The 10,109-nt window shown below is 31.4% G+C and overlaps 1 protein-coding gene across 3 annotated transcripts in view; it reads left to right on the top strand.

The window, feature by feature from the left end:
- LOC106460294 (phosphomevalonate kinase-like) overlaps window positions 1-10,029 on the top strand; it is a 10,933-nt gene extending 904 nt beyond the window's left edge. Inside the window, exons 2-6 of one of the 3 annotated variants that reach the window (XM_022386987.1) lie at window positions 1,030-1,194; window positions 3,118-3,237; window positions 3,698-3,761; window positions 6,849-7,140; window positions 7,447-10,029. In XM_022386987.1, the coding sequence (XP_022242695.1) occupies window positions 3,134-3,237; window positions 3,698-3,761; window positions 6,849-7,140; window positions 7,447-7,598 (612 nt within the window). In that variant the 5' untranslated portion in view covers window positions 1,030-1,194; window positions 3,118-3,133 and the 3' untranslated portion in view covers window positions 7,599-10,029. Of the gene's footprint in view, window positions 1-1,029; window positions 1,195-2,254; window positions 2,616-3,117; window positions 3,238-3,697; window positions 3,762-6,848; window positions 7,141-7,446 lie in introns of those variants that run through there. The other 2 variants (XM_022386988.1, XM_013919984.2) reach the window with 2 other exon arrangements.
- Window positions 10,030-10,109: the final 80 nt, after the last annotated feature.

Genomic DNA, 10,109 nt, shown 5'->3' with positions numbered 1-10,109 from the left:
ATTTTTCCAATTAACCGCCTCACCCCGGGGGTTTGAATTTTTAAACCGCCGAAACATGTAGAGTCGTCAACTTTTTGAAGTCCATAAATAGGCCTAAATAAAATGTTTTTAATTGTGTACCAGTTTAACGTTGAATATTATTATTTATGATTTTAACTTTATACACAAGTGCCAAAATACTATAATTAGTACGTAAGTCTTCGAATTTCTTGTACTTATCATGTATAGAAGTAGAATAGATTAGTAAAAGTACTAGACTCCTATCGGGGTTTGAGGTTTTTCAACAGTAACAATACTATGCTCTAACAGATGCCACTTTAGAGCAAGTACAATGTATCACACAACAACTAAATAGTGTCGTAAATAAACTTTGAAACAAATGATATATATGCCTCGCCTTTTGGAATTTGTTCAAAGAATGAAGAGGAGAACCATACCAACAAGCTCTACTGGTTCTGAAGTCCAAAGCAAACCACTTATTAAGTTAACCAACCAAAGTTAAGCAATGCAATTCTGTTAAAATTGGAATAAAAACCTATAGCAGCAAGTTACAGTTAAGATAATATAAATTATTTATAACATGTTAAAGAGGTAGGTTTAGAAGCTATTCTTTCAAAAAATAAAAGTAATAATTAGAAGAAAAACATAAATCTTGATTAAATGCTTCTCACATGTCTGGATGGCAGTGTCAGAACAGTACAAACTTTACTTGCTCTTTGCAGCCGAACCCACTTTGCCTGGAGAGTGAGGAGGGTTTGTATGTAATGACTGATCAAATTTCCAAGCCTTTGGCTGAATGTTTGGAAGCAGTGAAATATGAAAAAAAGCAAATTTTATTCTTTGATTTATTTCCTGTATTTTTTAGTTCTAATTTAGGGAGATTATCTTCTCATTGTACAAAACTGTGATAAGACCTCGCATAGTCTTGTGTCCAGTTTTTTGGTTCCTTTATTAAGGAAAATATACTGATTTGTTTGAAAAAATTCAAAGAGAGTCTATCAAAATGATTTCTGGTTTGAAAATTTTAAGTTTTGAAGAGAACCTTGATTTTCTGGGGTGTGAAAGAACTAAAGGTCATCTGATGGGAGGATTTTTGAGTGGTGGAAGGATAAAGCTGGAGATAAAATCCTAAATGTCAGAGAGGATACCAAGTTATTGAAAATGATTCAGAGGAGGGCTACTACATGATACTAGGTATGATAGGGTTAATATTATCGAGATAGGTTAAGACTTATTTAGTTATCTTGAAAAAAGAAGTACAAGAGATGATTGTGTTGAAGTATTTGGAAATATCTGGAGGGACTGTTAGGATAAAGGCCTCAGATTTCTTTGTGCTAATTTTGAATATGAGAGGACACAAGTTTTGGAAAATAAAAGGCTAGGTTTCAGATTAAAAGCTTTATTTTCCTAATAGGGTGATTTGCTTATGGAGTAAGTTGTTTTTGCAAATAGTTGAGGCTAACACCTTACCAAAGTTTATGAGGGAAATTGATTTTGTGAATAAAGAATGGGTTTAATTTTTAGTATCTGCTTTGTCCAGGGGGGGGGGGGGTATGCAAGGGTATGCCTTGAAGGACCAAATAGTTCTTTGTTCCATATGTTATCCAAGTCTAGGTCTAAGCTGGTTATTGCTTATTAAACTTTTTTTTTCCTTTTTACAGTATTAAGAGTTTTTAAATCTTTTACAATTGTTTTTAGATCATTAATGTGGTGTGTACTGAAGTTCGAATTTTTTAAAATTTTTAGTAGGATAATTTCTTTGGTAAATTACTTTTTGAGCCAATCAAAATTAAGATCATTCATGAAATGAATTCTTGGCATATTCATAGAATGGTTATTGGTAAAAATCAGTTAGATTAACAATTTCTAATATATAGAAAAGCCAGTGTGTTTTGGTAACACTACATTCCAACAATGACTTTTATGTCATGTTGCTTAGCAACAAAAGAATAACTTAATATTGTTGTTAGTCTATGTCCTGAAAGTATAGATGAAAAAACTGGAAAAATATTTGTTGATTTCTTAATTTAGAATCTCTGTTGATTAAAGAGGTTTGTTTTTTTATTAAAAATGTTGGTGATATAACAGAAAATAGCTTAATTAAGAAATGATTTAAGTTTAAAATTGAATTGATATTTTTACTTTCAGGATAAATTTTTATGCACTTGGCTCTAGGCTAGATGATCCTACACTACGTCTTTACTTTAGGCTTATAATACCCATACTCGCTACATTTATAAGGTTTCGTGGCCCCCTTGCACCCCCATCACTAAAATTGTAATGGGCAGACAGTAATCGAACTATTCTATCTGGATAAATGCATTTTGGTTTTTATGACTCCTCCTATTTGGAGAAATCAAGCATCATGTGATGCACACACTAGCTTTTATATAGGTTAGATGTAGTGTTAAGTGTTGCCCCAAAATTATTGGCTAATTAATTTTACTTCTGCAGTGGGAAGAGTTCTAGAGAATCTGGTGTCATATTTTTTTCAAAATCGAGTTAGGTGCTGTACATGTATCTGCTGAACATTCCACTTTATGTATATTACAGCTATATGGACATCAACATGGACATGATGAAATGGGTGCAGAGAGTAATGGAGTAAAAGAGAGGTTAGGGAACTTGTTAACTGGCTGGTTCTGACATTAAAAAGCTCATAACATTGAGAGCTGTTACATTGAGATGGATTTGATATGAGTGTAAGAAATACCGAGTGTGATTTTTACTCTACTCATAAATGAAAGTGTATATGTATGTATATATATACTTAACCTCTTTCACATTTTTCTTCAGGTTAGTTTTATTTATATAAAGGATAGGATAACAAGGGCTAGCTGGGATATTGTTTTTTTTTATTTTCTGTTTCAAACTTTGAGATGTTATAGGTTGGTATTGAGTTTTGTAAGTGAATATGCTACCTAGAAAAATATATAATTGATTCTATTACATGCATTTTCATTTTGAACTAAATATCTTGTGCAAAATCTAATGAAGTGCAAACCATGACAGTTATTAATCAGTTCAGAATAGACATCCTAGGGCGAATCTTTTTTTTGAATGAAATGTTAATGTGTTGTGTGGATTTCTTTATGAGATATTGTAAATCTTTTTCAGTTAGTAAATTCTCAGTATGGACGATTGTTATATTCCTGCATATAATCCTGTCTTGATTTTGGTTCTGAGTGGCAAAAGAAAAAGCGGTAAAGATTTTGTGGCTGAACTGTTAAAAGAAAGGTAAAGGAAATCTGATTAAAGATATGTAAAGCCTTTTTGCAATGTAGGTATGTGTGTGTTGGAAGTTAATATCTTTTCGTTATTTGTAGCATGTGTTTAGTTGACTTGTGTATCAGGTATTTGTATATAGACCTACTGTTTCTTTTATAGCACATTAGTTTGTATATATAAAGCTGATGTGTATTAGTAAACTAATTCTGTAACAATGAATGTATTAAGGATAGTTTAAAATATTTAATGTGATTAGAAATTAGGAGAATTGCAATTGTATCAAATAAATAATATTTCATAATGTCCAGAATTAAGTCATATTTAATTTTTTCACAAAAGTTTTACATACAGAACAATGTATGAAGTATATGTAACAACTTGTGTATATAGTACCCATAAGCTGTTATAGCCTGTTATGTCTCTATTTCAAATGCAGTTGTGTAATCAATGTCTTTTTTTATTTGCCAAGAATGGGTATACAAAAATCTGTCATAATTCGACTGTCAGGTCCTTTAAAGGAACAGTATGCAAAGGTTGGTAATCCTCTTGATATGTATTTCATCATATGCATTTTTTTATTAATCAAATATATACAGTTGTTTAAAGAAAGATGGATACAATTAAAGATGCTTAGTATCTGAAAATACAGAAATAGTTAAAATAGCTTAAAGAAAAAGAAATGGTCAAAATGTTAGCAAAATTACTAGTTGAAATGTTGACTGTTCTTTCTTACAGCTGTGTTAATTAGATGATCGTAAAAAAATATTTCAAGTTTACTTTCTGTAACTTGTTTTATTTAAAAGAATTATGAAGCCTTGAATTTGGATCATTGAGATGGTACTAATCAGTTTACTACAGTCATAATGAGCCAAGATTGATCCTCAGTAAGCCTAACTTATAAATCACCAAATCTTACAAGGATTCAAACTTGGCTCACCCTGATAGTGTTGTAGTATTCTCAGGATAAACTGATTTCAACGTGAGTATGAGATTGATTCGCTTTAAAATGGAAGATTGTTTCATGCAGATAATTATATAGTAAATCTGATTTTAACAAATTGACTAATTTTTCATCTAATAAAATAAACAGACTGGATACATGATGTAAAGTGTAAAGCAGTCTTTATTAAAAATGTAAAGCAAAAAACTGTGTGTAGTTGCATAGACACTAGACAGTCACTTTCCTAGTGGATCAGTGAATTAATTAACAGTTATTATTCCTTTAAAATACTTTGTTGATGGACTCATGTTTCAACCCAAATAAATCTCTCTATTCTGAATAAAACCAACATTCCATCCAAAACAGGAAGCCTTGGTTTTTTACCCCTAAGTGAAAAGTGTAACCATGTAACTGGTCGTTCTTTTACAACATACAAAGGTTGTAACCTCTAGATATCATCTACTCAATCAGTGTAGGACATTGCTTTCAATAACCTATCTTACACAATGTAAAAATTGCAGCAATATCCCCCAAGGGTAAACTAATTACTATCTGCTAGAAAACAACAAAGAAACAAATATAATTAGAACAAAACAACTCTATATTTTTCTAGATTACATGTTTTTGTCAAAACTGCATAGAATCAGACTAAATGAAAAAAATGTTTAAATTCCTTTATTAATAAAAGCTGGTAGAAAATGCATGACATGTCTGCATATCACAGTACTTAAGCAGTTTAGTATTGGTCTGCAGTCATGATGAAATGAGATTGATCCCCATTCAGCTTAACTTATAAATCATGAAACCTTACAAGGGGTCAAGTATGGCTTACTATGGAGGTAATGTCTTAAGCTATATTTTTAATATTTTAATTTAGGTGTTTGTTTGTTAGAGGGAGCTAATCATGATGATGATGATGTAATGATTTAGAAAGTAGAAAACAAGAATGATATAAATGCCAGAGTGAGTAATTGGGTATTTTAGTGTGATATTCAGTTCAGTATTATTTAGAGTTAAATAATGAGTTATTGTATCTATTAATCTATGATTCAGTTAGTGAGTGATTTAGTTAATGTGTTTGTTATGTAGACTTTCCAAATATCATCTAAGTTGCTGGAATTCTTTTTGACTTTTTCTTTGTCCAAGTAGTTCCATACAACTTCATTGATATTGAGATTTGGGCTGTGATGGAGCCTTTCCATGCAATGAAAGATTCCAGTTTCCTCTTTCTTTCACAAATATGTTTTAATTATTCCAGCTGAGTGTTTTATATCATTATCTTCCTGTAAGATGAAGTTTGGTGACCAATAAGCCTTGTACCACTTGGGATAGCATGGTAGATTAAAATTTGTTTGTACCTTGCTGCAGTCAACATACCATCAATTTCCCAACACTACTTGAGGATGTGCACCACCAAACTTGAGTTGAACCTCCTCCGTGCTTAACTGTTTGCTTCAAGCAAGACTGTTTATAAGTTTCAGTGTTTCGTAATCTCACATACTGTCTTCAATTAGATCCAAATAACTGAAACTTTGACTCGTCTGTCCAAAGAACCTTTGACCATAGTCCAATTTTTGTGTTCTTGTGCATATTTTAATCTTGTTCCCCTTTCTTATTGCAACACATCCTTTAAGTCCTGATTTGAAAAAGTGACCTTTGTACTGTTGATGGATGGACAACGATGACACCTGAGCCTTCTGACAATTCAGCGCTTGTCCTTTTTCTATTCCATAAGGATATTATCTTCAAGTATTGTGTATCCTTGTTAGACAGCTTTTAGGGTCTTCCAGTTTGTGGTTTTCAATTACAGATGATGTTTCTTTGTTCTTGTTGATTATGCTTTGGATATCACACCATGAAAATTTAGTGAGGCAAGCTGTTTCACTTAATGTCTTTCCTCCTTTATGCAGAAACACAATTCTTTGGTAATCTTCTACTGAAATTTTAGCCATTCTGTTGTAAGCTAACAGTTAAACCATGATAGATCTGTATTTTGCAGTAACAAATGTGTCCTTTTAGCTTTATGGATGTGTAGAGAGGAATAAATGAGATCAGTGACTTGGAACACCTGACAAAGTCATCAGATTTGATTAGTAAAAGTAATGGATTAGCTACTACAACACTTATATTGGCTGCTCATGTATAGTTTGCTTTGAGTTGTGGTCACAAGTTCTGAAGATTCTGATCAATGTGAATTAAAGATTACTAAATGACAAGCTTGGTTTCTTCTCACCCAAATCAAGCTGTATTAATAACAGTCAAAGTTATTTTAATAGTAGAAAACACTAATGGATGACTTGAGTAAATTGTCTATGCTAATAACCAACATGTATTGTAACTCCTGAATGTGTCTTAAGATCTTTGTATAGTAGTGTGTGTATTTAGGAATAACCAAAATCTCCTAAGTTTGCTGATGCGAGGTATTATTGGATTATAGCCAAAAATATAGTTAATCGCGAGGTTACTGAACTGATGAAAAAACAATGCATTCTAATCTTTAAAAGTAAACACACAAGAAAAAGCATATTTCCTTAGTTACACTGATTGCCAAGTTGATATTTGGTTTGCTCTTAAGGACATAACCCATAACACTGCATGAGTTGAAGGTTACTTATTATTTATGCATAGATATTCAGTGAGAGCACAACAGAAATTTGACTAAAATGATCTCTCTATCCAGGAACACCAGCTTGATTACTCAAGGCTGCTTGATGCTACAGAATACAAAGAATTCTATAGAACTGACATGATTCTATGGGGTGAAGAAATTCGACGTAAAAATCCAGGTTACTTCTGTTACCATGCGTTACTTCAACAGAATGCTGATAAAAAACCTGTATGGATTGTAAGCGATGCTCGAAGAAAAACAGACATTACTTTCTTTAGGACCAACTATCCATGTGCAACCAAGACTGTTCGGGTGTCTGCTACCTTAGAAACAAGAAAATCACGTGGATGGGTATTCACACCAGGTTGTTATATATTATACAAAAGATAGTTTTCCCAATGTTTCACTGTCATGACTTCATCAGAAAAACAAGATTATCATATTTCAGCCCCTAAAATAAATTGTGTTGTTGAAACACAATAAATGTATTCTCCTGATGAAGCTGTAATGGTGAAACATTGGAAGAAGTTTCATTTACTGGAGTATTGTTGTATATAATTATATGAATATGTTGCAATTTTTCATTGTGAATTACAAACATTAAAATCTCAGCAATTCACTGTTCATATGTTATTAAATTTGGTGATAATACATTTCTGAATTTTTCTAGGTGTGGATGATGTGGAGTCAGAATGTGGTCTTGATGATGTCCAAGACTGGGACTTTGTAATAAAAAATGATGGAGATGATATTTTATTGAATGATGGTATTCAACCCATTTTGGATTTAGGAGTAAAGAGGATTTCTTTAGATAATGTCTAATGCTTATTTCACCCCCAAAACATCTTCAAATTTATTTATGTGCTCTGTATTCCAGTCATATTTTAATATAATAAGCATTAAATATACATTTTAAATTATGCAGTTATATATTTATATACACCCATAAAACAAGAGATGAAAACCTGACTAGGAAAATGTGAAGGAAAAGTTTTACAGTTTCTTGTCTAAAATTAAAAGATTAGTTTTCTAAATATTTCACCATTATGACTTCATCAGGAGAACACAATTACTATATTTTGGCTTCTGAAATAAATCATAGCTGAAACACAGTGATCTTTTTCTCCCGATGAAACATTGAAAGAGATAACAACATTAAATATTAACAAATCTCTCGTATTAGTGTGTTTCATTTTTGTGCTTTAAAATTTTGCTTTCTAAGTCCAAAATAATCCAGTGGTTACAGACTTGTAGCAGTTAAATTGAGCCACAAAGTTTTGAAAACTATTATCTGGACATTTGTGATGAATGAAAAATAAGGCATATGTAAAAAACAAAATTGCTTAAGCTAGTGTGATGAAGTTGAGGAGCACCTGGTAATATTTTTCTTATTTATTTCTTTACTCTCATGTATATTTACTAGTGGTGTTAGCTGTAGCTGAACTTAACTCACACTATGAAATTCATAACATTCTATTATTAAAGGTTATATGTACAAAATCTGTGTTCATCAGACCTAATTGTATTAATTCCATGTTCTTGCCTGTTTCAAGCTGATGTTATAAGTTTTCAACAGAAACCTTAAGAGGTGGGCTATAATTACTACTGAAATGTTGTAAAGATACTTAATTCCAGTACACCTATAACTGGAGATAACCATAGCACAATTAAAGTTTGTTTTTCCTACAAATATCAAACTTCACTTTGGGAACATACAAATGATTTACTAATAATCAGTTTGTTTTGTTCGAAAACTTCAGACCCAACAACGCTTAAGATACATTAATTTTTACGCTCTAAATAATAATCATTCTTGACAGGCTTTGCAGTATTATTATGTATATGTGTCAAGTATGTAAGTATATTTAATTTAACTGTGAAAAGGCATAGGAAGCATTGATATTATGTTATGGAGGATATATATATATAATATACTTAATTTTTTTCCTACACTTTGTCTTCTACTTTAAAAATCAATTGAAGAACAAGTGTCAAATATGTTTTAAAGAAAAATATTATGATCTATATAGATAATCAACTAATTTAATATCACACCATAATCATTGGTAATTATAATTTTTGACTCGCTGCAATGGGCACATGTGTGGTACACATTACATATAATTTGTATTAGACTTGAGAAGTGTGATTTTAATATGGGAGTTTTGAATATAGTACCATTACAAAGAAAGAGTATTCCCCTTCTCACTATCCAAAGTCTGTTTACCAGTTTCTGATAAATAATGAAATATTACAACCTTTTTTAGTGTGTATATCAAAGTACACCTGGCAATACTGTATTTTGATGCAAATAACCCATGGGCTATACGTTTTTTTGTTGTACTTTTTAAAGACTGAAATCACCAATTTTCTATTCCGAAGGTTCGTTTATGTTGTTCTTGTTCAACATGTGGAGTGATTCATCAATCAGCCGATAAATACAGTTGTTGGCAATCCCAGTTATTCTGTGGTCAAAGGAGAAAGTATAAATACAAATACTTTTAACCGTATTTATCAGTATTTGAATTGATTACAATTGAAAATTAATTAATTGCTCACGTATTCCAAGACGAGTAGATTTCACTTTCAGTGCGTCTCTTAGCATTACCACAACCTTTTAACCTGTGATTGGCTTCACCAATAATTGTTATAGTGATTTATAATAATCTGGACAAACTTGTAAAATGATATAAAGTTCAACAGCTAACATGGTGAATTTAGATGAATGGATGGCAACTGCCTGTTGTAGAAACACAAATATAGAGGACGATGTTTTGAAATGTCTTTTGCCTTTCATTTTCAGGTCAGTCTTTATAATATTCTAGTGGATTGTGAAGGACATGTTATGATTAGATGGTTTATCCCTGTTTCCTGTAGATTCAACCAATGGTAGCCACAGGTTGCTCACCTGTAATCCAGAATCTCAGTTCAGTAAATGTTTTATTTTCTTTAATTTTTCATGTCTTGCAAAATTGGTCTGTGTCACTGGCTTGCACTGTGTCACGTGCCTAAATGTTTCTCTTAGATCATTTTTTTCCTTAGGTGTGGGTTATTTGTGTGAAAATATCTATAAACATGGTTGTGAAAGAGTTCACGTATAAACATGCTAACCGAAGCAAAGTTATAATGCATAATTTTATCTTTTTTTTTTTAATACATATTTCAATTTTAAAGTGTGGACTTTGTGAATGTTTTACTTTTTTTTTGAAGAGTTTAAAATATGTATCTTTTAATAAAGGGTTTCAGAGAAGTACATGTATTTGAGTATGTATTTTAATTAATATAAAAGAAAAAAAAGGTTGAATTATGGTGAGATTCCAACAGTTTATATGG

The sequence above is a fragment of the Limulus polyphemus genome, unplaced genomic scaffold (genome assembly GCF_000517525.1).
Source record: "Limulus polyphemus unplaced genomic scaffold, Limulus_polyphemus-2.1.2 Scaffold744, whole genome shotgun sequence".
NCBI lineage: Eukaryota > Metazoa > Arthropoda > Merostomata > Xiphosura > Limulidae > Limulus > Limulus polyphemus.
This window is presented reverse-complemented; position numbering and strand designations above follow the sequence as displayed.